This window comes from Erpetoichthys calabaricus, chromosome 11, assembly GCF_900747795.2.
Source record: "Erpetoichthys calabaricus chromosome 11, fErpCal1.3, whole genome shotgun sequence".
Taxonomy (NCBI): domain Eukaryota; kingdom Metazoa; phylum Chordata; class Cladistia; order Polypteriformes; family Polypteridae; genus Erpetoichthys; species Erpetoichthys calabaricus.
In genome coordinates, this window is record NC_041404.2 from 91,212,004 (window position 1) to 91,239,511 (window position 27,508).

At 37.5% G+C, this 27,508-nt stretch overlaps 1 protein-coding gene across 2 annotated transcripts in view; it reads right to left on the reverse strand.

Moving 5' to 3' along the window:
- The window catches only part of LOC114642385 (proline-rich protein 12-like), a 200,569-nt gene that overhangs the window by 98,189 nt on the left and 74,872 nt on the right, over window positions 1-27,508 (reverse strand). For both annotated transcript variants that reach the window (XM_051933684.1, XM_051933683.1), the window contains exon 2: window positions 7,478-7,590. In XM_051933684.1, the coding sequence (XP_051789644.1) occupies window positions 7,478-7,590 (113 nt within the window). The remainder of the gene's footprint in view (window positions 1-7,477; window positions 7,591-27,508) is intronic.

Below are 27,508 nucleotides of genomic sequence, written 5' to 3' on the forward strand. Positions count from 1 at the left end.
TAAAGCTAGTAGAAAGATCAACATTACACAGAGCTGCAACAAAAGGTTGGAAAAGAGCACCAATGTCACATCAGCACTTCAACTTGGCATTAAAAGTTAATTTTTTTTTTGTTTTTACAGTTCAGGCTGAAACTCTATTTGGGATAAAACATCAGAATAGGAGAAGAGTTTATCCCATGATTAAATTAATGAAAAGCAGTTTTCTTTAGTTGTCCCAGTTTTAGAGCAGACACATGATGTTGGAATCAAACTCACCAGAATCACCACTGTAAACATTTAACTTACAAAGTTCATAATGGTGGCCCTTAACAGGTAAAACACAGGCAAATTACTTTCTGGTTATTTATGAATTTGTTTACACCACCAGAAAATCTTTCAAATGTTTATGTACAGGCTGCACTTTGAAATACTTTTTGGCAGCATACTAAACCCTGAAAAATGAGTAAACTTACAGACATTTCCATATAAATGTATTCAAAATTGATGACAAATGCAGTTGCCAAAAAAAAAAGAAAAACAAAATCCCACTCTGTGGAATACTTCAACCACTCTAAAGAGTTGGGTGCTTTAATCATGAAAAGGATTTATAGAATAAGCAACAACTAAACAGAAAAGGCTAAAAATCAGTTATGTTTTTAATTTTAAAACCATACTTCAAAACAAAATTAGTAATTTTATTAGTTATTTCCATCTACATTTTCATACATAAAAATGATTTTTCAATAAATTTCCAAGGTATATATACTCTAATCAGGTGTAATTGTTGATCCTAGAAATCCTAATATAAATATTAGCTTGGTATTCCAGGCTTTATGGTAAAACCGAGGGAAAACAAATTGATGTAATAATTACTAAATTAATCTTTTTTAAAGCATGCAATAATAGCCATCAGCACAAGCCAGAAACTAACGCAAGAGATTTACACATATTTCTAATTAAGATAAAGCTCGTATACTTTATGCTGTAAAGCACACTTTTTTAAAAAGGTGATTAATATGCTTAACCAAGATACTCCAAAGTATCCCAGAGACTATCTGTCTTTTGGTTTCTGTTTCAATTTAGAATGGAAAAAAATGTTTTCACTAGGGTTTCTGGCTTGGTACAACATATGGGTGAAAACTTTACTTTAAATATAAGATTCAAAAAGAGGGAATAAAAAAGACAAAACATTACTCCAAGGAAAAGACAGAAATTGCTTGATACTGATTTCAATATTCCATTGTTTCCAAATTTCACGTCACTCTGTGCTGCAGTAATTGCCTGAGTTGCTCAGTAAGTTTTCAGAGAATCTGCAGCCTTCACATTTTATTTTCAAAAATAATTAACACAAAGCAAAATTTCTCCTCAAGTCCTTAACACTAGAATTACCAAAGCCTACAAAAAATCTTGTAATCCCGCTCGCCTTAAATCCCTAGGCACCTCTCCATCAGCGACTTTTTTGTTGTAAATGTGTCGATAAGCACAAGCAGCCTGCTATCCTATCCCTCCACCAATGCAGAAAGGGCAGAAAATTCTCTCAGCTCAAGTCTGTTTACCTGTATGAGTTGCTTAGAGTTGTATAGGGTAAATAATATATCATTATTTGGAATACATGAATTTCATGTGTGTTCCGCATCTACAACAATCTATGTAAAAAAAAAAAAAAAAAAAAAGAATCCCGCGTTAGGGTGCGACATTGACACACCCTTAATATGACCACTTTGGTGGTGTAGCGGTAAGAATGATCGACTCTAATCAAAAGGTCACGGGTTCAACCCCGGACGCCTCTGTTTTGAGAAGTCAGCTGCTCTTATTCTTACTATCATAGAATAAAAACATACATTTGATTTGAGTCTGTAATGGCCGGTGTAAATTTATTGTACTTGTAAAGGTTAGCTTTTTTTTTTTTTTTTTTTACAGTCATCCCTCACCTATCGTGGGGGTTACGTTCCAGAGCCCCCCGCGATAGGTGAAAATCCGCGAAGTAGCGACCTATATTTATTTTATTATTTATATATATCTTAAGCTTTATAAACCCTTCCCACACTCTTATAAACCTTTCTCACTCTCTTGTTAACCTTTCCCACACTCTTATAAACACTTCCTATGCTCTTAAACACTTTCTACATTCTACAACACTGCAGACCAACACTGCACTCAGCGATCAGACATCGATGTGTCTGCACTTGCTTTGTGAAGGGGGGCAGCTGAACTCACGCTGAGCAGAAATAGACTTTGTGCTGCTTCTGCCAAAAAGCCTGTTTGTCGCTCTGCGCTTTCGGAAGGAGGAGGAGGAGTGGGGGTGTGTGAGGGCTGAACACACGTTCGCTCAAACCACCCTCCCCGGAGGCACAGTACGCTCCTGCCACTTCGCGTTGTCAAGGGGGTGGGGAGCTGAATGAACGCTAAGGAGATGTGGACTTTGTGCTGGCTTTGTGCTGCTTGTCGCTCTGCGTGTCAATAATTTAAAAGCCTGTACAGCACATATTTTCCTGTCTCACTGTCTTGTCTTGCGTGAAGTTAAAATGTTTTATAATAGTGAGATGTTACTCATATCCTTAGCCCGACATCCACATATCATATGTGTTAATAAAGTGTGTTTTATAAGTTTATATGTGTTTAAAGCATGTGGGATGGGTATTTTAAGGCTTAAACTATAAAAATGTTTATTTACATGGTCTTTCTATATCGCGGATTTTCTCCCGTTGCTGATGGGTCTGGAACATAACTTCCGCGATAGGCGGGCGATCACTTGTATTTAAAAACCCGCGAAGTCGTGAATCCGCGAAAAGTGAACCGCGAAGTAGCGAGGGATTACTGTATTCAGTTTTACTCTCCCAGTCACGTTCAGGTTCAGGATCTGACACTGCTGTTTTCACAAAGACGTGCTATAACAGAGGTGAACTCAGATGATGATAAGGGTTCTACATTGGAGAAAGAATGCACGTCACACTTTTGCGGTTGCTGTACTTTGTATATAAAAGCCAGATTGAATGTTATTTACCTTGATTTATTTATTTATCTTCCTACAGTGTAAAGTCACAAGTAGACTGCAGAGCTTCCTGTGTTTGATCGACATGGGCATGCTCAAACTACATGTGTAGTTTTCGATCAAACAAAAGAAGCTCTGCAGTCTATTTGTGACTTTACGCTGTAGGAAGATAAATTAATAAACCAAGGTAAATAGGTAAATAACATTCAATCTGGCTTTTATATACTAAGTACAGCAACCACAAAAGTGCGACATGCATTCTTTCTCTGATGTAGAACCCTTATCATTATCTGAGTTCACCTCTGTTATAGCACGTCTTTATGTGAAAGCAGCAGTGTCAGATCGGGGGGAGAGTGAACGTGACTGAGAGAATAAAACTGAATTAAAAAAAAAAAACACTAACCTTTACAAGTTCCATAAATTTACACCGGCTGTTACAGACTCAAATCAAATGTATGTTTTTATTCTATAATAGTACGAATAAGAGCAGCTTACTTTTCAAAACGGAGGCATCCGGGATCAAATCTGTGAAGTTTTGATTACCAGTCAGTAGTTCTTACCACCGCGCTACCAAAGCACTCGTATTAAGGGCGTGTCAATGTCGCACCGTAACGCAGGTTCTTTTTCTGCAGTTATATTCTTGAATAAAAGTGCACTTGTTTTCTTATACTTGTACATTTTATGAACGTATTTATTTGATATTTGGAATTCAGGCTTCACTCATTATTCACTTCATGTCTACACTTTGTCAATTATTACTAAAACATGAAAAACGTTTCTGTTTTAACGATGTCTTTACATTGATTGCTGTAGACATGGAACACATATGAAATGCATGTATTCCAAATAATGATATAGTGTTTACCCTAAACACCTCTAAGCAACTCACAAGCAGGTAAACAGACTTAAGCGGAGAGAACATTTTCCCCATTCTGCGGTGGTTGGGGGATGGGATAACAGGCTGCTTGTGCTTATCGACACATTTACAACACAAAAGACGCTGATGGAGAGGTGTGAAGGGATTTGAGGTGGGCTGGGATTACGATTTTTCTCGTAGGCTTTGGTAATTCTAGTATTAAGCCTAGCAGCTGAGTAGGGTAATTCTAGTGTTAAGCCTAGCAGCTAAGTAGAGACCTTGTACTTTATATTATATAAAAAGTAATTAAGTAATTAAAAACTGAAATTGAAAGGTTTTGGCACTCACACTATAAATTTAAAATTCAGTTTCACAGCAAGATGCAAATTATTTTTGGATGCTCCACTCTCCACTCATTCCTAAATAACTTAGTGATAATGATTTGAATTAGCATCAATCTGATGTGCTTCGTGTTAAGGGTGTGCAAGTAGGCCATTTATCTTTATTTATGGAGTTTGACAAATGGGTTATAAGATACTTTATTAAAACAAACGGTTTTAAGTGTTTTTTTTTAAAGCAGTTTATAACCCTTCCTGCCAATAGTAGTCTATAGAATATGAAGAAGTGAAAGGTATTCTTTACACTTAAGAACATAGTGTGATTTTTAATTTAAACAGTGCAAATTTATATTTAAAAAAGTCCATAAGTAACAAGTGAACAAAAGGCTAAAGCTTGCTTATAAAAATGAATCATAAAACTTTCTTGAACATATTTTCCATCTTGTGTTAAAGTATAGACCATCATATTTACATTGTGTGGCTTTAACGTGAATCTTTCTGGAGTGTCAATGTTCCCAAACATATTGAACATTCTTTCAGAGGGAGCCCTGGTGGCACAGATGCATTTTTCAAATATTTTTTGATAGTGCAGAACTCTATTTTTGCTTTCTTTCCACCAAAGATGGAAGTCATCTATTTCGGTGGTTCTCAAGTTTTGTCCTTAGGGTTCACCATGGCTGCAGATTTCTCTTAAACCAATTAAACAACAAGATCAAATGTGAAATTAGCTGCCATTTATCCTTTTTTGTTACTTTGTATTTAGAAAAGTATAGTAATTTTAGATTTACACTAGTAATAAATATCTGTATTGTTTGCTATATCATTCAATGGACAAACTTGGTTTTGTCATTTTGTTTTTAATTCACTTTTCCTTTGGAGGTTTTGCTTTTAATTGTATGTTATTATTGACAATTAACAACAAACTGAGTAGACACCAGTGCCAACAACATGGAATGCTAATGGGAGGCCATTTTATTATTATGTACTTGTGTTTATAGATAAACAAAAGCTCTAAATAACTAGAACATTAAAGAGAAGTAAATATTAAAAACCAAAAATAATTCATTCTTACTGATCTAACACAAACTCTAGATATATTCTGTAAATATTTAGCGTATCCAGTTGGTTATTTCTGGATTGATAATAAAAAACAAAAACAAAACAGGGAAGTAACAGCTTACTTAATTGATAATTGAGTCCAATTAAAAGCATGCTTGTTGGGATGAAAACCTGCAACAACCGGGAATGTGAAAGACTGGACACGAGATCCAGTGATCTATTGTATACAATACCTGCTTCTGTAAACATATTGTCAAGTTTGTTGCCTGCTTATACATTCATATAACAGCATGGTAATTGAAGGCTGGGGGCTCTCTTCTCTTCAGAAGTGCACTAAAAATTGTTTTTGGGAGGAGAGTGAATTAACAAAGCAGTTGCGACTTTGGCTCTTTATCTTTTTCTAGTTTAAGGAACTCCACTATAATTGACTCTTTGGCCTCCTCCTTATTGGCACCAATTTCCATGATATCTTGGATTAAGCAACAAGGATTCTGATAGTAGAGGCTGAGTCATCTCAGGATCATTTTCTTCATGCAACGCTGGCCTTTAAATTTTCTGTTAATATTGTATCACTAGGATTTTCCTGTAAAATGTCTTCTAATAAAAGTTTCACAAGTGGCTTCTTGAAAACAGTTATAGTCCTATCTTAACATCATATCAATGAAGTTGGTGGTGAAATGGCAGGCTTGCCAAGTCCAAGATACCAATGTCCTGTCAACATTGGGTTGATGTTGATCATTGCATTTCTGCTTATACACCACAACCTTGGTAACAGCCAAATACAAATTTTTGTCCAAAGCAGTTTAGCCATAGACAAACGAAGTGTCCAATTGCTGCCATGATATCTGCACTATTGTGTATTCTTAAGCAAGAGGGTTTGCACTCTTCCAGGCCCCAGTTTGAAAAAGCAGACTGTAAGATTGTCTGTGGTGTAATTTTGTGGCATGTGCATTGTTTGCAAACATCTAAGTTTAAGCTGCCAGTCATTGAAGAACATGGCAAATGGTCTGGGGGAGCAGAAAAATAAATAAATAAATTCCTCAAGAATATCTTCTCTAACTCTGTTATACAGGTTGTGAATAGCAGTATGAGGGAAATAAACTTTCTCTCTGGAACCTCATATTTCCAATTGAGTTTTGCTCTGAATGCATTTTTTTTTCTTTTTAAACAGTTTTGAATGGTGGCATACTCTGCCATAAAACACAATCTAATACGATAGTGCTTTTGACTATTCACTGGCACAACCTCCAAAAGAATTTTCTGCTGTGCTTTAGTTGTGAATTATGAGACGAAAGGCAATGAAATGGAGGGCATAAACACAGCTCTGGGGTGACTGTGTTTTGTGTTCAAAAACGCTCATATTTGATAATTGAATAACCACCATTTTGAAGCAAGTACCTCATTTATCATTTGGTTTAAAACTGAAATTCAACCTGCAAAAGTTATGTTGGGCTTTGACAAAATTTTCAGTGTCACTCCTTTTTATTATTGTTACCTAAAAACACTAACTGTGAATATGGAAGGAAGTGTGTGATCACTGAAAGAATTTTGTCTAATGAAATTGATCTTTGGATGGCATTCTTGGAATGGCCGCAACTTTGCTTCTCCCGATTAGTTCATCCAGATTTAGGGATGTTGTGTTTATTATATGTATATTCTTCATGTTTTGAAATTAATACTTTAATATCTACTGCTTCATTACATTTTATCAATGCAGGGTAGGATGACTCACTGTCCAAATATTACCATTTAAATAAAAATGATAAAAAAACAATAAAAAAGACACATGCATTCAATAAGTGATATGTCGCAGTAGTGAGCCATTTAACCAATCTATCCGGCCTGTTTTAGTCAATCTACCAGGTTTATTTCATACTTTCCTTTACATTATAAAATACAGATTTTTGCAGGTATTTAAGGAGCTAGACTTGGGTCTGCAGACATGCCGTTACTGACTGCATGCTCAATAAAACAGATCCTCTATTCTCAGTTCAGATTATGACCCAGATGTTGTCATTCATTAAGCACTGCTGGGACTGGCTTGCCACAAGCCTGGATCAAATATTTTTGAGTAACAAATAAATGGGCATGCTATTGTTAAAATATTCATACTAAAATATAGTTCATTAAAAAATAGTGTTGGGGGGAAAAAGAAATAAAATAGGCCCTATTCAGAATATTAATACATCACTTTACATTACTGACAAAGATATTACAGTTAAGTGTGCTAACCTACTGGCTTTACCCACATACCTGCAGGATGGTGATTAGTTGCATAGCCCTGGAGAGGGTGTGGTGTCGCATAGGCCTGTCGGTGGAGGATGTCTGTGTCTGGATGGGAGGATCGAGAACTTCCATACACCAGGCTGTAAAAGTGAAGGGGGAAAATGTGAAATAGGGTAGCTTACATTGTGTTTAGTAAAGAAACATAGGAGCTTGATTCATGTAATTTCAAAACAGGTTTACATAGTATTTGCAAAAAACTGTATTATTATGTGTGGATCAACAATAAAATTTTGACTTTGGTACCGACACCAGCCTTCACACTTCATTATTGGTTTAGTATCTGTATTGAAGAAAATAATAAGATATTTTATGAAAAATACAAAGTTCAGATGCAAAATGATTGTTTTTTTCCTCCCAAATAATAAAATGTTCACGGACTATAGAAAAAAAACAAAAAAAAAAACGCAGTTAATATAATTTATTTTAAATACTGTAAAAGTCACAACCAAGAACAACACGGGGTACACATGCTTGAAACACCAATCCTGCTACTACCATTATGTCCAGCCCAATAAGTGCTTCCTGATCCGACTGACTTCCATGTACAATGTCTCCTGCTTCAGTGTCATGGCCTTAAATCCCCCCCCCCCCCCCCCTTCTCTTGCACTCACACATGCTGCATCTGCACAACAAGCAGTTCAACTCCTGCTTTTGTAGTCCAGCAAATTCTTATTCCCTCCGCCAATACCTTCTCGTCATTCGTCACTTTGTGCAAGCTGACATGCTCCTACCACAATTGGGCTTGAACAACTTTGTGTTTCTCTCGGATCATCAAACAAACTTCAATTTAAGATCTGCCTCTTCCCTTCTTTCATTGGTTAAGAGTCCCATCTTCAATTCAAAAGCTTGTTACTGATTGAACACATTTTCCTGTGCATTTACTGCTCTGATCTTTTGTCAGTGGTTTAATTATAAGTTAGAAAAAACACATGCATTTTGAACACTGCAACAATACGACTTGGCAAGTGAATTCTTTGACAAGAGTAATGTGTGATCTTTTTCTGTTCTCCATGAAAACATGAGATTAAAACTTTTCTTGGTCATCACTACAAGCAGCAAGGGGTAACTAACATAATAACCTCCTTAGCGTTAAACCCAAGCATAACTTGGGAAATAGTATAGACATGTCACACATCTTACATAACACCTGTGGATTACTTGGGCTGTAAAAGTGCCAACAGCGTTATTGCCACACGTCACTCAGGCAATAGTATAGGCATGTCCTGCACAAGTGTCAAGCCCAAGCGTTACCCAGGCAATGGTGTAGACACGTCTTCTTCTAATCTCATAATGGTGTCTCGTAAGAAACGCTTCTTCTCATCAGTGATGATGAGGTGAATCTGTCCTAAGGCAGTGAAATTGAAAAAGTCACTGAAATGGATTCTGGTGAATCTGAAAGTGATACTCATTTCACTTGCAGAGGAGAAGAGTGCTGTCATATTATTATCATTATTATTACTTGTATCATTATACTTTGTACTCCGACTTTGTGCTTTTAGTGTTTTGCACGTTTTACAGTAGAAAGATGACATTTACTGCGGTGGGCTGGTGCCCTGCCTGGGGTATGTTTCCTGCCTTAATAATAATAATAATTCATTACATTTATATAGCGCTTTTCTCAGTACTCAAAGCGCTATCCACACAGTTGTCCTCACAGGTGGCGCAGTGGTAGTACTGCTGCTTTGCAGTAAGGAGACTGTGGAAGATTGTGGGTTCGCTTCCTTGCACCCGGTGTTGGCTGGGATTGGCTCCAGCAGACCCCCCGTGACCCTGTAGTTAGGATATAGTGGGTTGGATAATGGATGGAAGATGACATGTAATTTTTCAAGCGAAAAAATGCAACACTTTTTACATTTACATGCAACGCGAAGAGGTTAATGTTCCTTTAACTAGAACATTGATCGAAAAGACCACAGAAAGAAAACTTGTTTGGTTTGGGCATTTAACAAGAATGGAGGAGAAATGGCTACCTTTTAAAGTAGTATATAGCTTTGTGGAAGGAAGTAGGAATACAGGGAGACAAAGAAAAAATTGACATATAATAAAAGACAACTTTGAATATTAAGTACCAGTAACGGCGCACTGCATGATACCGTGCAGTGGATACACTTGACTTGAGCTTTCATAATTTTCATACTCTCTCTCTGTACGTTTAGCATTCGTTTGCTCAGAGGTTGATGGGCTTGCTGCTTCCTGAGCAGCTCTTCGTTTCTCCACCGTAGCAGCCCGCTTCTTCTCTTCTTTGGTCAGCATCTTGTTAAAACTGATTAAGTCAGCATTTGTGTAGGAATTACTTAGTATGTTTTCTTTAATTTTTCACTTAAGCTGGCACTTAAGTCTTCAATCTGGATCAAGAATGATTTAAGATATGAAGAGGTAGGGGAAGTGACGGTGAAGGTGGTAAGGATAAGAAAGGTGCCCGTACGGATGTGCAGCACGGCCTCCCTGCTGGCCACTGCCGAGAGTTGATTATACAATAAAATAAAATAAAATAAAAATAAAAGAAGAAATAACTTTGGAGGTCAATCATCACCTCGAAAGCAAATAGTAGAGGTCACGTAGTATATGTACACCAAATTTCACGTCAATAGGTAAAACGGTTTGCAAGCTACAGGTGATTTAAAATCCCGGACAGACAAACTGACAGCCACAGTAGCGTATTATATATAAAGAAAGATTGGGTTTGAGAACTGCTGTTGACATGGTAAGAAATGGAGTACAATGGAAAAATCTTGTTAAAACCTCATCAATCCATGTAAGTTGATGAATGATAAAGGAAGAAATATTTTCTTTAAGTGATTTTATCGACAGATGTACTGGTGGCATCTTATGGTTAATGCACTTCTATAAGAATAAATAACTTATAAACTTATTTTTGAAATTATTAGTGAAAATAAGCAAAAATATCAAATTATTTTCTTTATAAGTGTAGACATGGGCTCATACAATTGGCATAAACATCCATCCATTTTCCAACCCACTGAATCCGAACACAGGGTCACGGGGGTCTGCTGGAGCCAATCCCAGCCAACACAGGGCACAAGGCAGGAACCAATCCCGGGCAGGGTGCCAACCCACCGCAGTGGCATAAACAACAACAAAATACTGTATCATTAAGATCCAAACAAAAGGGGGGCATTATTTGCTATGATTTGTAAAATGGAGAGACTTAACTTGAAATGACCTTGAAATAAGATCAAAACTTAACTAGAAAACAACAGAGTCATTTAAAACCTTTAGCTATAGCAGTTTTGGCAGAGTGATGTGATAATTTTGGAAAGGATAGTATGAACAGCTGGATTGAATTAGGGAACAAATAAAGCAGCCAAATAATTAATTAATCAATGCAATTTATTTAAATCATCTTAATAAAAAGATCTGGAATGTTTAATGCAAGCAACAGGTGCCCTGCTGAACATCTATGGATCTGCCTCAAGGGCTCTGTTACAAGAAAAAAAACCTTCCTTGCATAATAATCTTAATATGAAATCTTTGCACTTCTGTTACTGATTTGGATTCAGTGTATGCCAAAATGGCAAATAAGGGCCCAACATACTATACCAACCAATGCAGTTGCAAGTAGTCACGCAGCCAGCAACGATTCAAAGCAAACCTTAAAGGAGCCCTTCTGATCACACTCCCTGAGTAAGAAAACACATGATGAGACCCTATAAAATAATAATAATAAAAAAAAAAAAACATATTACTAATTTACTAATCTATTATCTTGGTTGAAAAAAAAACAAAAAAAACAACAAAGCATTTGCACAGATACAAAAAAAAAAGTGCAGGTTGGGTGGAAGCTACCGTGCCGTGTGGCTAATTACGCATGCTGGCTGAAGCACAACTTAAAAAATAAAATGCTTTGTGACAAGGCTAATCAGTGCTTGAAAGACTGGAACTCTGCGAGCACAATAATATACATATTTTTTTTTCACGTATTGCTAGTTTATGGTTATTTGTTGTATTTTGTTTGTGGATATTCTGTCTGCATCTTTTGTTGCTTGAGGCACGGTGGCACAATGGTTAGCTTCTTCTTCCTTACAGCTCAGGCCAAATTTTGGTCACAGAAATTGGCCCAGCATAGTTGGCAAACACCTCCATACATAGACCTCATGGACACTTGAAACACCATTGCACCATTATAATCCACTCAAAGCTAGTTCAGTTCCACCTTCTCTGTTAGCTTCAATGCATTTTGCCATTTTCAGCAAAGTTCATGAGAAGTTTAGTGATTTTGCCAAACTAATTTTTGAAGTAAATTCCATGGGATCCACTCATCAAAAATACAAGGGTTGAAGTACAGTAATGCTGTATTCACGTGAGGTTTCGTCATATTTTGGGGAGTTGGTCTTGTCTGTTGTGAGAGTTCCAATGGCAACTGTGTTATTTTGTTTTGTTTTTTTTTTTTACTATCACTCCAAAGTATCCTGTATTTAGTCAACCTACAAGGATTTAATTACAAGTATATTTAAAGCATGAGCATGAGAAACAGAAGGAAAAGGCAGCTAAAGCTTCAAACTCTAAACTGGCCTCAAGTTCATAATACAGCCTGCCAGAGGCAGTCAAAGGAATGCATCTGTCAGGACCTCATGCTGCAGCGCAGGCTCCAGTCGAAAGCAAAACTGGGAGCAAAACTGCAAGTGAAGTGGGCAACGAGAATTTGCTGATCTCAGGCAGGTTTTCAGAACTGAGCATGGGCTCTCTATCCCTGCTGCCAACTACTACCAATACCTCCAGTGAGTCAACAGCATCAACTCCAATATGACTTGCAACTCCGCCTTTGGAGCATGGAGAAGATGGAAATGAACTGTCTTGAGTTGTAGGTAATGATTACTACAATCTTGGGGTGGGGAGAGAGTATGAATGTTATAAAGACAAAGACATTAATAATATAAAGAGTGACATAATGAAGAATATAAAGAATAAAAAGAAGGATATACACAAGAGGTTTCAGGATATACAGTGGTGTGAAAAACTATTTGCCCCCTTCCTGATTTCTTATTCTTTTGCATGTTTGTCACACAAAATGTTTCTGATCATCAAACACATTTAACCATTAGTCAAATATAACACAAGTAAACACAAAATGCAGTTTTTAAATGATGGTTTTTATTAGTTAGGGAGAAAAAAAATCCAAACCTACATGGCCCTGTGTGAAAAAGTAATTTCCCCCTTGTTAAAAAATAACCTAACTGTGGTGTATCACACCTGAGTTCAATTTCCGTAGCCACCACCAGGCCTGATTACTGCCACACCTATTTCAATCAAAAAATCACTTAAATAGGAGCTGCCTGACACAGAGAAGTAGACCAAAAGCACCTCAAAAGCTAGACATCATGCCAAGATCCAAAGAAATTCAGGAACAAATGAGAACAGAAGTAATTGAGATCTATCAGTCTGGTAAAAGTTATAAAGCCATTTCTAAAGCTTTGGGAGTCCAGCAAACCACAGTGACAGCCATTATCCACAAATGGCAAAAACATGGAACAGTGGTGAACCTTCCCAGGAGTGGCCGGCCGACCAAAATTACCCCAAGAGCGCAGAGACGACTCATCCGAGAGGTCACAAAAGACCCCAGGACAACGTCTAAAGAACTGCAGGCCTCACTTGCCTCAATTAAGGTCAGTGTTCACGACTCCACCATAAGAAAGAGACTGGGCAAAAACGGCCTGCATGGCAGATTTCCAAGACGCAAACCACTGTTAAGCAAAAAGAACATTAGGGCTCGTCTCAATTTTGCTAAGAAACATCTCAATGATTGGCAAGACTTTTGGGAAAATACCTTGTGGACTGATGAGACAAAAGTTGAACTTTTTGGAAGGTAAATGTCCCGTTACATCTGGCGTAAAAGGAACACAGCATTTCAGAAAAAGAACATCATACCAACAGTAAAATATGGTGGTGGTAGTGTGATGGTCTGGGGTTGTTTTGCTGCTTCAGGACCTGGAAGGCTTGCTGTGATAGATGGAACCATGAATTCTACTGTCTACCAAAAAATCCTGAAGGAGAATGTCCGGCCATCTGTTCGTCAACTCAAGCTGAAGCGATCTTGGGTGCTGCAACAGGACAATGACCCAAAACACACCAGCAAATCCACCTCTGAATGGCTGAAGAAAAACAAAATGAAGACTTTGGAGTGGCCTAGTCAAAGTCCTGACCTGAATCCAATTGAGATGCTATGGCATGACCTTAAAAAGGCGGTTCATGCTAGAAAACCCTCAAATAAAGCTGAATTACAACAATTTTGCAAAGATGAGTGGGCCAAAATTCCTCCAGAGCGCTGTAATAGACTCATTGCAAGTTATCGCAAACGCTTGATTGCAGTTATTGCTGCTAAGGGTGGCCCAACCAGTTGTTAGGTTCAGGGGGCAATTACTTTTTCACACAGGACCATGTAGGTTTGGATTTTTTTTTCTCCCTAAATAATAAAAACCACCATTTACAAACTGCATTTTGTGTTTACTTGTGTTATATTTGACTAATGGTTAAATGTGTTTGATGATCAGAAACATTTTGTGTGACAAACATGCAAAAGAATAAGAAATCAGGAAGGGGGCAAATAGTTTTTCACACCACTGTAAAAGACAGGAGGTACGTTTAAGTAATAGCTTTGCTGTAACCTTTAAAAACAAAGTAGCAAGAATCGATAAAAAAAATACAGGAAAATAAGAGAGTTTGAGAGTAAGATTAGAGTACTTGGTGCTCAGTTTGATGAAGTTAAGCAAACATTGAAGAAGTTAATAATAAGAAAAATAATTGACATCCGCCACTGACAAAAAAAAGCAACTGCTGTAGAATCCAAATGCAAAGTGCTGAGTAATAAACTAGCTGCTCTGTAAGATAGATATAGAAGAAACAACAACAGAGTCAACAGTCTCCCTGGAAACTGTGGAAGTCCAAACCCACTGAAATTCATAGCTGAACTATTCTCTATAATAATTAGGGCTTCAAATCGGACACAGAGATCTCAGCAGCTTACTGCATACGTGTATTGAATGCTTCAAAACCGAGAAGACTAATTGTGCATTTGGACAAACTATGAGTTAAAGAAAATTTGATGATGATTCTCAGACAGAAAGAGATTATATTTGAAAATAACCACATTCATATTTTGCCAGATTTCTCTCCAACAGCTGCCGAACAAGCTGTATTCTACAGCGTTAAACGGTGCTTACTGAAAGCAAAAATCAGATACAGCCTCTTGTTTCCTGCTAAATTGAAAGGGATTTTGATAACCAATTCTACATTTTTAATTCTCCTAAAGAAGCAGAAAAAGAGTTAAAAAGACTGAGCCCAACTTCTTTTAAAACATGAATATGAGTAACAAGCCGACGCCCACCGTAGCATACAGCGGTGTAAGAATAGGAATGGAAAACGGTGAGAAAGGAACTCAGAAATCAAGAAGAAATAAATGCTTCTTGAAAGATGCAGTGTGCATGTAGAATTTCCGGCCAAGCAGGATTACATGTAAAAGTGATAAATAAATCAGGCTTTCCGAATTTACGTACTATGGCCATGGCATCCCGATAGTTTTGTTGCATGTATTTGGACTTCCTGGAAATGTGGACGGTAATATGATCATTTTGCCTACACATACGTTGTTATTTTTAGCGTTTGCTTGCAGTGCGTCTGATAGTTTCACGAGCAGATCTTGTTGATGTAATCTGAGATAGTTGAGATACACGCCCTCTGTTTTAACATACGCATCTATGACGTACTGTTGGAATAGTTTGCCGCTGGAGTGCAAAATACTAAATGAATTCCTCATTGCTAATCTGTACGCATAAAATTGGCATGGAGTAAGCCTTATTCGCTTGGCGGTTCTTTTATCGGGAACATGTTGTAAATCTTTGTGTCAGCCAATGTCTCCGTAGGGGAATAAAAGTGGGTAAACCACAGGATCGCAATTCATATTGAGCATGGAAATCTGTTTACAGGAGTTGCCTATGGGATAAATGCAAATGTCCCTTTCGGCAGGCGTTTCACCATCTTCTCTGACGAAAATCGCTGCAACATCGGTGTGACATGTCGGGGCATTGTATCGTCGTAAATCCTGCCTAGGGTTTTCCTTGAAAACCATTCATACAGATGCTGTTGGATTGGACTGAGCGATTTCATGCATATGTTTGTATGATTTAGCGAAGGGGTTGATGGTTCCAACCATGCAATCTAGCTGGAGAAGTACATTTTCACTGCATGCAGAGTTTGCTTTATTTTTTAAGCATACCTCAGTAGCTGGAGCTGTGTCAAAAACATACAACAGTCCATATCCTGGAGAGGTATAAGTGTTAGCGTATAGTGGAGAGATTTGGTGATAAATTTGCCCGTGTCTTTTGAAACAGTATGGTCCGTGGCCAGGAGGTTGAGTTATCTGTGCACCCATGGAAGCAAACGCTACAGAAGAGTTGTATTCTCGAATGTGTTCACGATAATTTTTAGCTTCTGATGTTTTCTGTGTAAGAAGCTGTTGTAAAGACACAGGTGGCTCCCGCAAAGGTGGTAAAGCTACTTTACCATTGTGGCAGCACCTTGAGTACTTGTTGGCTGTATTACGCTCAGCAGGCCAGTATAGCGCATGACATGGAAGAGGATGAATAGGAATCGAGAAATGTCATGTCGGCTGCGTGTGGGCGGGACCGGTTTTGAAGTGGAAGCTGGACGAACCAGAAGAGAAATATATATAAGAGATAGTGTGTGCTGTTAATGCAAAGAAGATTCTGCTTGCAATTTGATCTATTTGTAATGCAACATTTGGACACGTTTTTGCGTTTGCTTTCTTTTTCTCTTCAATTACAACACTGACATTTCTTCTATTAAATATATGCATATTTTGGTACCCACTAAGTAACTAATTATTTATAGTGTTGTTAGACTTTTGTTTTCCATCTAAGGGGACTTTTTAACATCATACCCTAGGTTTATTGTATCTGGACTGTACTATCATAAGTTATCTCAATTTCCAAGGGAACTACTTAACATTAAACTCCAGGTTTCTTGCCTCTGGACTGTGCTAACATAAAATATCTCAATTGTAATCTTTAGTACACCGCTGTTGGGGGTTTGTTTTGTTCTGATGTACCCTGTCTCTTGGCATGTTAGAGGATTGGGACTTTGCGTGGTGTGGTCTAGCTTCACTTGGGAAGACAAAATGAGGGTAAGGTTGGAGGTGGGGGGGCATTTTAAAGAGAGCAAGTTTCTTCTTACTTATTCTTGTTACCCCAGCAACAACAAGTGCCAACATGATAATTGCCTCCGTAGCCATAAAACCTGGCAACAATATGAAATCAAGGTTAAAGCTAGTTTATGAAACAGCATACTACCTTTACGTAAGTTTACAAAATGTCCTTAAAAACCACAGAAGTAGTGTCTCTCTAACCAAACAGAGAACTTTGTGAGCTGGAATATCAAAGGTCTCAATCACAATCTAAACAGAAAAAAGTATTTTCTCATCTAACAGATATAAATCCCAACGGGAGAGTCACTTAATAAGCAAGGACCAGTTTCGGTTGCAAAGAGATTGGATTGGCCAAATATTTCACTCTAGGTATACAGAGAAAACTAGAGGTATGGGAATCTTAATACACAAAACATTCTCATTTGTAGTATCAGACATAGTATCTGATCTTGAAAGGCAAATATATCAAGGTAATGGGTAATTTATTTCAATCTAAAGTAATTTTGATATATATCTACACACCTAATGTGGATGACAGAGCTTTCATGCAAAATGTACTTACATCTATTCCTAATCTGAACACTCATAAAATTATAATGACTGGAAACTTTGTGTTTTAACTCCAGACATGGATAGTTCTTCAACTACAGGATAACATCTAACAAAAATAAATCTAAAGATAAATCTAGCAAAATTAATCACAAAGTTTGTAATGGATCATACCTTATCAGAAACATGGAGATTTTAAAATTCAAACTCAAGAACATATTCCTTATTCTCACCAGTACATCACATTAACTCAAGTTATTTACTTTATAGAGAATATTATTTTTTAAAACTTGCAAAAAAAACTCATCTTGTAGCTGGCGTCTTAACCCTCTGTCATTAGGTGATGACAGCTGTACAGAATTCATCTCCAAGCAAATTGATTATTCTTTTTATCAGACAAATGTATGTTCTGAGGTCTCTGCAGGATTATTATGAGAAACTTTGAAGAGTTTTTTAAGAGGAAAGATTATTTCACATCTTTTCCACAAAAATAAACTGGAAACCAAGGAGGCATCAGAGCTAATAAATGACATTACCATTACAAAAAAAAAAGAAAAGGAACAGCTCTTCCTTAAATCGCAAAATCAATACTATAAACACGGAGAGAAGGCTAATAAGATCTTAGCTCAACAAATCAACAAACAGGAAGTTAGTATTGCAACAACAAAATTTACCAACATACGTTGTCATTATGGGGTGTTGTGTGTAGAATTCTGAGGAAAAAAATGAATTTAATCCATTTTGGAATAAAGCTGTAACATAACAGAATATGGAAAAAGTGATGCGCTGTGAATACTTTCCAGATGCACTGTAGATGGAGATAAAATCATTGACCATAAAAATATAACCCACACATTTAGAGAATACTACAAGTTATTGTCTCTTATTATCTTTAAACAGGTTAGAATGCAATCTAATGAGTTTTTTAATGCATTACAAATACCACAGCTAGATACTCTTAGTGCAGACGAACCTGATAAACTTATGACCCTCTCAGAATTCACTCCAGAGTGGAAAAGCACCATACCCTGATGGCTACTTAGTGGAATTAAACAAAAAAATTCAAATAAGTTAGCCCCACTACTATTAACAACATTTATAGAAGCTGGAGACAATAAAATTCTATCTCAAACTTTTCGCAAACATTCATTACTGTCTTTCTTGAGAAAAATTAGGACTTATTACAATGTGCATCATAAAGACCAATTTCACTTCCCAATAATGATGTTAAAATACACTCCAAAGTTCTAGCTAGAAAGACACATTTATTAAAGGCAGAAACTTAGCTACTAATCTTCAATATTTGTTTAATTTAATATACTCATCTATAAAATCTAACAAACCAGAGATCTTATTATCTCTGGATACAGAAAAAACATTTGACATGAGACTACTTATTCACCACATTGCACAAATTTGGGTTTGGCCCAAATATATGTGCAAGGATCAAATTACTCTATACTAGTCCAGGAGCCTCTGTTTCTATTAACAACATTATTTAAAACTAATTCAAACTAGAACATGGTACTCGACAAGGAAGCCCCTACCACCATTGCTCTTTGCAACAGTCATTGAGCCTTTGATCATTTACTTGAGAAATGTATCAGAGATAAAGGCGATTATCAGAGAAGAACTTGACAGTCACAATAGGCAGATGATATGGTACTGTTATATATAAGACCGACAAACTTCCATACCAGCAGTCTTCAAATCACTAATAGAATTTCAAAAGTATGTGGTATAGCAGGTCTGCGGCCATTTTAATAAATAAACAATGAACACTTGTGCTTTGGAGTGGAGCAGGTGAGAAGGATCTGTTGGGAAGATGCCCTATCTTAGGCGAAGTGGTGGCTCTGGTTGCAGGTTTGAATCCCGTAAATGCTAAAAGAGACTCTGCTCTGTTGGGCCCTTGAGCAAGGCCCTTAACCTGCAATTGCTGAGCACTTTGAGTAGTGAGAAAATAGCTATATAAATGCAAAGAATTATTATTATTATTAATTATTATCTCCTGGTTGGTGCGAGGCGGTCAGCTGCCCGTGTGTTGCCTTGCCGGCACATGAGGTCAGTCTGATTGCCTTATCATCAGCCCGGGGAGACAATAAGCTAATCGCACCTGCAAAAGCTCCCCAGCCTATAAAGGGCAGCACAAGATGAGGAGAAAAAAATGAAAGAGTCAAGAAGATAGCGGAGGTTAAAAGATGGGAGAAGAAGCAAGCAGGAGAAAGAGAAAACAAGCCGGTGAACAGAGTGGAAGCAGGTGGACAGGAATAGAGTCCCAAGGAGGAGCGAGTGGCCATCACTCAGGAGGGGGCTGAGGGTCACGCCTGTTGAGCGGTTAGGGTGCAGGAGTTACCTTCATGCTCAGGGGTACTTTCGGCAGGTGAAGCAATGTGCAGTGGTGGAGGTGCAGAGTGCCTGCGCTGGGTGGAGCAGCTGAACTGGCAAGTGTTCAGACAGAGCAGGGCTCGGTGGTTGCCCATGGACGCTGTGGGATTGGTGGTGGGGGACATGGGCCGAAAGAGATGGGTGTCTGGACCTGATGGTCGATGTCTCTCTGGGCTGCAAGGTCCGAATAGGATAATCCAGAGAAGCGCGAGTTTTAATAGAAGCCACCAGGGCTTATGTATTTTAAAATGAGTTTCCTGCATTGTGTTGTTTTAACCTGTTTTTAACATATTTCTCTATTTACTGATTTGTAACCTCCACAGAACATTTTTAATGGATTATTTATGTATTAAACTTTTTTGAGCACTGCACTTGGGACACTTGGATTTTGATTATTTATAATAAAAGCACTAGCACTTTTCACCATCTCCTTGTTTGGTGCGTTTTGTCCTCATCTGCCATGCTCATGCCGGTCATGACTTATGGACAGTATCTGGTTCAAGAGGCTCCCAAAAGCGAAGAGTGAGGAAGGAGCAGACCTGCACCATCGCAAGATATCTGGACTCAAAACTAATCTGAATAAAAGCGTGCACTTTCCAGTGAATTCTCTAGCATTCAATATTAAGACTGGACACCTTCCTATTTATTTTACCAGATCAATTCAATACGTAGGTGTAAACATCACAAGTAAATATATCTTTTTCAAGAAAATTTTGCTATATGCATGGAAAAAATTAAACAAAATTTAAACACACGGTCTACCCTCCATTTCACATTAACAGGGAGAATTCATACTGTCAAGATGAGCATCCTTCCTAAGGTTCTATTTCTATTTCAGAGCATCCCCATATAAACTAACAAATCATTCTTCAAGAAATTAGATTCAATTATAACCTCATTTATTTGGAATTTTAAACATCCACGCATCCAAAGGGCTCTCCTACAACAACCTAAAGCAGAAGGGGGAACAGTACATAACTTTCAATTTTATTACTGGCCAGCAAATATAAAACCTATAAAGACATGGACATTGACACAGATTGATGAATATACACAAGCCAGTTCTGCCATAAAAATGCAATCTTGCTGTACTTCTTTATATGCCCTACTTTGTGTCCCAATAAATACAAATTATCATCAATACACTAATAATCCAATTGTCATCAGTCACTCAGAATATGGAACCAATATAGGATACACTTTAAGACAGAGAAGCTGTCACCTTCTTCTATCTTCTCAAACCTAAACAGTATTTAATGTTCGGAAAATGTCAGGGATTAAGACACTTAGAGATTTGTATATAGATAATGGCTTTGCCTCTTGAGAACAATTACACTACAAATTTAACTTCCCATCAACACAATTTTTCCACTACTTTCAAATCAGAAACTTTGCTAAAAGCAACATGCCCAATTTTCCTCACCTCCCACCAATTTCTATTCCAGAGGCAATGCTGATCAGTTTTGAAAACTAGGGCAGTATCTCAATAATACATAAAAACATTTCAAAGTCTCTTCCTTTCAAAGATCCTAGGATATGAAGGATCTTTCTCTTAGCATTTCAGAAAAGGGGTGGAAGGCAGCCATGCACAGAATACACTATCTCCGTATGAAAAAAAACATTCAATCATCCATTTTAAAATCTTTTCTCAAACCCAAACCTTAGAACAAACATTTATAATCTTTTCTTTGATGTTTTTAAAGATTTACTCTTGAAGACTCTCCTCTCTCTGAAGCAAGGATTGAATTCTGGTTTGTTAAGTTTGACATGATTGTTCAGAATGTTGTTTTCTTCAAATAAAATCAATAAAATTAAAAAAAAAGAAAGATATTGGGGAGAAATGCAAAATAGTGCTCAAATTGTTACTGGGTCTGCAAAAAGCAAATAAAGACAAATTGTATTAAACAAAATTTATTAAAGGAGCATCATGTCACTTTAAATACAAATCAACCACAGAAATGCCATTTCCAGGTGACCTTGTTACATTTTTAATTGATACAACTAGCTGAGGTGAAAGTTCAGGTTTATGCCACAAACTAGTATAATTCAAGTAGTTTTCTTTTCTCCGAATTGTCTGGCTCATAGCTCTGACTTTGTAGGGTTTCAGGAGAAATGCGCTGTGGACTTTCCCTATTTGCATGATTAAAAGCTTTTTTGCATTACACAGTATGGTAACTTACTATGCTTATAACAACCAACTTTACCATCCTCTTGTTAAGAATACCTCACAAGGGCCAGAATATCAGATATTTCTATAAGTAGCCTCCATGCCACTTGCACCCATGACATGGGCCAAACCAATAACTTTCTACAGTATACTAAATCAGTAACAAGAAATATAATTTCTGAACAACACTTTCACCCATGCAAACCTGACCTGGAAATCAAGTAATTATCCTTTATATTATTATCAGTTTATTTAATTTTTAGAATAAGTTTTTACTTTTTGAGCAAATCTCTTGGTTCAGAATTGGCTTTTAAGTTAAACTCATATTAAAACTTAATATTTCATTTTTGATCTGGGAAATGATTTTTTTCCCTGTTGCAATAAAAATTCCATTACTGTTTACCAAACAATGCAAAAGTTCTTTGAAATTGTATCAGACTTCACAAATTCGATATTGCAACATTGCTAGGTGGTATTCCCTGCATTGAAGCAAATCAGAATGAATATCGAGATGAATTAAGGATGTTTCTGTGCTGTGACCCAGACTGAAATTTCCCATATAAAAATTGTGCATCCTTAAATAAGACTGAAGTTGTGAGATTATAATTTTCTGTAAGTCTTCGAAAGAAAAATATGCATTTTTAAAGAAGTCCAAAATTTTTAATAATGAAGGATTAAAAATAATAATGTCTAATGATGACAATACAATTTAATGCGCAGTGGGTAGCGCTGCTGCCTCGCAGTTGGGAGACCTGGGGACCTGGGTTCGCTTCCCGGGTCCTCCCTGCGTGGAGTTTGCATGTTCTCCCCGTGTCTGCGTGGGTTTCCTCCGGGCGCTCCGGTTTCCTCCCACAGTCCAAAGACATGCAGGTTAGGTGGATTGGCAATACTAAATTGGCCCTAGTGTGTGCTTGGTGTGTGGGTGTGTTTGTGTGTGTCCTGCGGTGGGTTGGCACCCTGCCCGGGATTGGTTCCTGCCTTGTGCCCTGTGTTGGCTGGGATTGGCTCCAGCAGACCCCCGTGACCCTGTGTTCGGATTCAGCGGGTTGGAAAATGGATGGATGGATGGATGTATTCACTATGTCCACTGCCTGCGTAACTACTGTCTAGTACTTTCAACAAAGTAAATTGCATTGTAGGTTTACGAACATTAAGGATGCTTTATTTTAGAAATAAGGTGGAAATTGTCCACCATTAACTTAAACGGGGTGAATGCAAGGTATGACATTAGCTGTCACTACTACTATACTATGCAAGAAATCGTCTGCTTTTACTTTCTCTGAAGTACACATATGGTGGAAGTATTGTATTTATGAAAAAAATGATTAGGTTTTCAAAGGAAAAACATGTTTTGATGTCCCATCTTTTTGGAAAGATTTTTGCATGAAGACACAGGCATACAAGTGTGCTCACAATGCGGATCTACCAATTCATAAGAAATTTTGAGGAAAAACTGAACTCATTTTAAAACTGGATTACACTTTGTTGAATTCCAAAACTTCGGTTTTGGGCTTTTAAAAGTTCAAAGTTTTAAAGCTGATACAAACAACAACCAAGCCACTGTTCAAAAGTTCACTAAATTTGAGATATGCATTAAAGACTTAGGGTGAAGCATTTTTATGATTTTCAGTTTGATCCAAAGCTTGCACTTCAAGCTTTTAAATGTTAAAATTTTCAAAAGCAGTAGTCACAACAGCTAAACTCTAGTTACATCACTAATTTATTACAATGTCTGTCTGTTTATAGCAGGAAAAAATATTTTTTAAAAGTTCTCCTATTGAAATTTTTAACTAATCACCTTCTAGTTAAAAATTGGAGGTGCTAGCCCCAAGACCAATCTTAGCTGTGTGATGGAAAGCATGGGTACTACTCCTCTACAATATTCTATTTCTCTATCTGTAATATTTAACATCTTCAATGAAACAAACTCTTGAGTACAGGTATTAACATAAATGAACATAGCAATAGCTATAAATAGATTCTCTGATTTTTCAAATTTAGGCCAAAAATATAAGTCAAAATATTTCAGTTGCATAGAAAGTTATTTTTTTTGTTTTTTAAAATAGATTTGCTTTAAAGCAGACTAAAAGACTAAAATATAAAAAATAAACTTACATGGTACTACATAATGCATATTACTTTGGAAAACTTACAAAATATATATACAAATATAAACCCATGTGCTGGCCACATCAGTTTTTCCAATTTAAGGATGAATACTTACTAGCCATTCGCTTTTTTAACACCAGTAAGAATTTAGTTTTAGAACTCAATTGAGAAAAAAAAAAATCACGTCATTAAATCAAATTTTTTAAAATAGTAAGCGCAAGGGTTGGAATACTATAATTCAGTATCACAAGACGTGGAAACTGACTACTTAATCTGCAATTTAGCTAGCTAGCTAAAATTAAAGACATGTATAAAACCATAACTGCTAATAAGTGAAATTATGTAAAAAAAAAGTTATGATTTATGTTACACATACTATTGCTATACATAAAACTTGACTGTTAGAAATCTGCAAGTGTCCTATAAAGATGCTTTCAATCCATGCGGACTGGTAAACTTGCAAATTATTACACATTTAGTTACAGTCTGTATAGAAAAGAATCACTCCTGTTCAAAACATTCATATTTTGTTGCTTTGCAGTCTGAAATGACTGCATTGTGAGGAAGCATCAGTTATGGCACTACGGCCATGTGGTGCACTTCCCCGAAGGTGATCCGGCTCGTAAGATCCTCATTGTTGGGGACCCAAGTGGCTGGACCTGGCCAAAGGGTCGCCCACGTAACACCTGGCCGCAGCAGATACAGGGTCATTTCCGGAGGGTGGGACTGGACCGCGTGTCTGCCTGGGGGGTTGCAAACCGGGATCCTGAGTTGTTTCGTCGTGTAGTGGGTGCGGCAACGCACTGTACCAGTGCATGCTCCCCAACTTGACTTGACTTGACATAATCTCTAACCTGCTCTGCATGTGTATCACTCCAACGTTTTTGAACCTCTTTACAATGTTCTATTTTGTCTTCTACTCTTTGTCTTTTATTTCTGACCCTGCTTGGAGCTGAGAGCGCAGGAACTAAGTCTGACAATAGCATTCACATTTAATTCTCATTCAATGAGAAGTGAATGGACCGTGGGCGAGGTTGTAAATGTTTGAGAGTAGGGCAAGACGTGTCAAAATCTATTGGCAAAAAGTCTTGTCTCATGGAAGTTAAAATCATCTCCGAGAAAGTCTTGTCCCAGGATTCCTTTTATAATAGATAGAAATAAAATTTTAGGCTGACAATATATTGTTTTCAAAACACTGTTCCTAGTTTATAGTTTCTTGAAATGTGCTATTTACTGAATTAACAAAATAGTAGATATTCACATTTCTCAAGAAGGTTTGGTTATATTCTGATGACTACCCTGGGAACACTGGAGGTTGAACTGGTGGGAAGCATATGTCTCCCTCCTTTTGCACGATACCCTGACCAATCTGTAGGAAAACATTCATATATGGCTGTTTCTACCACAGTGAATACCACCAACCATCATTAAGACTTTTTTTTTTTTTTACAAAAAAGCCTGAAGTTTGTTTAAAGGAAGTTCCCGTCATCAAAACTACACATGCATTTCTTCAAGTTTCATGATATTTTGTGGAAAAGAATACTTTTGACTAAACTACCATAAAGCAGTTGCTGGAAGGAAAAAAAAATCTGATTTTGTGATAATTTACCAAGAGTTGTTTCGAGTGAAAATTGGCGAATTAAGATCAGAGAGTGATTGATAAAAAAAAAAAAGACTAAAATATTTTAAAAACTATAATAAAAAAAAAATGTACATTCACATTGTGTCCTCTAAACCAGGGGTCCCCAACCACCGGTCCGCGACCCACTGCCGGGCCCGTAGCCGTCTGACAGCCGGGCCGCGAGAGAACTGCCGGCAACGGAGACTCACTCAGACTTTTCAGAATACTTGGCGGGCGGGGCTTTGCAGCGGCACAAAGAGAGGAGAGAGACCGAGGTGAGCGAGTATTACAACAAAGTATCTTTATGGTCCCGACAGTTTCCCCATATGACACGAGTCTATAGAAATCTCGTTACTACGAAGTACATTCAGCAGATGCTTTCATTACAACGAAGTCACCTTGAAATGCTTGAATGAATCATCCACAGAGCAGTTAGATCTGTGGTCGCAGCTCAGTCCTACACATTTAGATAGATTTACACAACGATCCCCAAACAAACATTGTAAAAAAAAAAAAAAAATCTTTCTTTGAACTTTCCTCGTACAGTTTTTTTTTTTTATGTTTTTGTTGTCTGTGGTTTTCAGTGATACCTTTTGCTTATTGCTTGTCAACATTTGAAAAACATCCATTGGAATTTAACTCATTGTCACTCTCCTATAGAAACGGCAGACACGAAAAAAACGATAACAGTGTTAATGTTTGTGATGTGCAGTCTGTTGGAATGACAAATGCTTTGTTATATGCAAAAAAAGAAGAAAAATCTCGGGTTGCAAACGTATGCGAAATGCTTAATAACTTAATAATAATAGAAATGTTATGTAAATTGTGTATAAAACTGCCCCCCCTCCCCCACAGACCGGTCCATGGAAAAATTGCATCTAATAAAATGGTCCTTGCTGTCAAAAAGGTTGGGGACCACTGCTCTAAACTAAAGATTCCAAGGTTTCCACAAATTCATAACATGCCTAAATTTCCACTTAGATGGCAAAACGAACACATCTCATATTACAAACTACGACATAAAAATCAGAAGGTAACAGTAACCATTATTAGGAGAATTATTGTTTTAGAAATTTCACATTCAACTAATTGTTTTTAAATCATTTATGGATCTGTAGTAATTAAAAACCTATTTAATTTACTTATTAGATATAATTTGTATGATAAGTGGTCCATGGTAATGTGCAATTTTAAATAAATAATCATGAATCCTACAGTGTGCAGGTGAATGTGCACATGCTGTTCCGAGGTTGATTGGGGTGCTTGGCCAATCACGCACTCACATGCAGATGTGAGTGGGTCAGTCAGGTGCTTCATTCACACCTTGAAACAGGTGGAGGACAGCACCTGCATTCAATCAGTATTATAAACGGGGAGCCTGAACAGCAGAGAGATAATTGCATGTGAAGGGGGGAAAAAAGTATAGCTGGAGACTAGAACAGTCAGGAGTAAACCAGACGGCAACAGCAGCATCACTGCGTGAGAGAACAGGCAGAGTGACCAGGCCCCAACAGCAGAAAATGATGAATGGCGCTCCATGGGGTGTCTCCACTAAATAGTGTAGGAGTGAGGGCAATGAACAAATCTCCCCAGCATCCTGGTAGCACCATGCTGGCATATGGGATGATGGAGTTCTGGCTGTGCATGTCTAGGAGGATGCCAGTCGAGGCAGAAGGGACGAGAGATAGGAGAGGTGGTCATAATTGTTAGCGTCTCTGCCAGTTGGAAATCCTGCAGGGGTGAACTAGCGAAACGTGGTGAAGGATGCGCTGGGCTGGCTGAGAAGGAACTTATTGCCAATATGGTTTAAACCTGGAGTGACTGTTTTATCTGGATTTTAGAACTGTTGTTTTTATCCTCCACAAGTTACTCTGGATTTTAAGAAATTAATTATTGATGCATAGCACTTTTTTGTTTGTTTGTTGTTTAAAATAAATGCACTCTGCACCAACCCCTTGCTGACTATGTGTGTCATCATTTGCCCGCCTC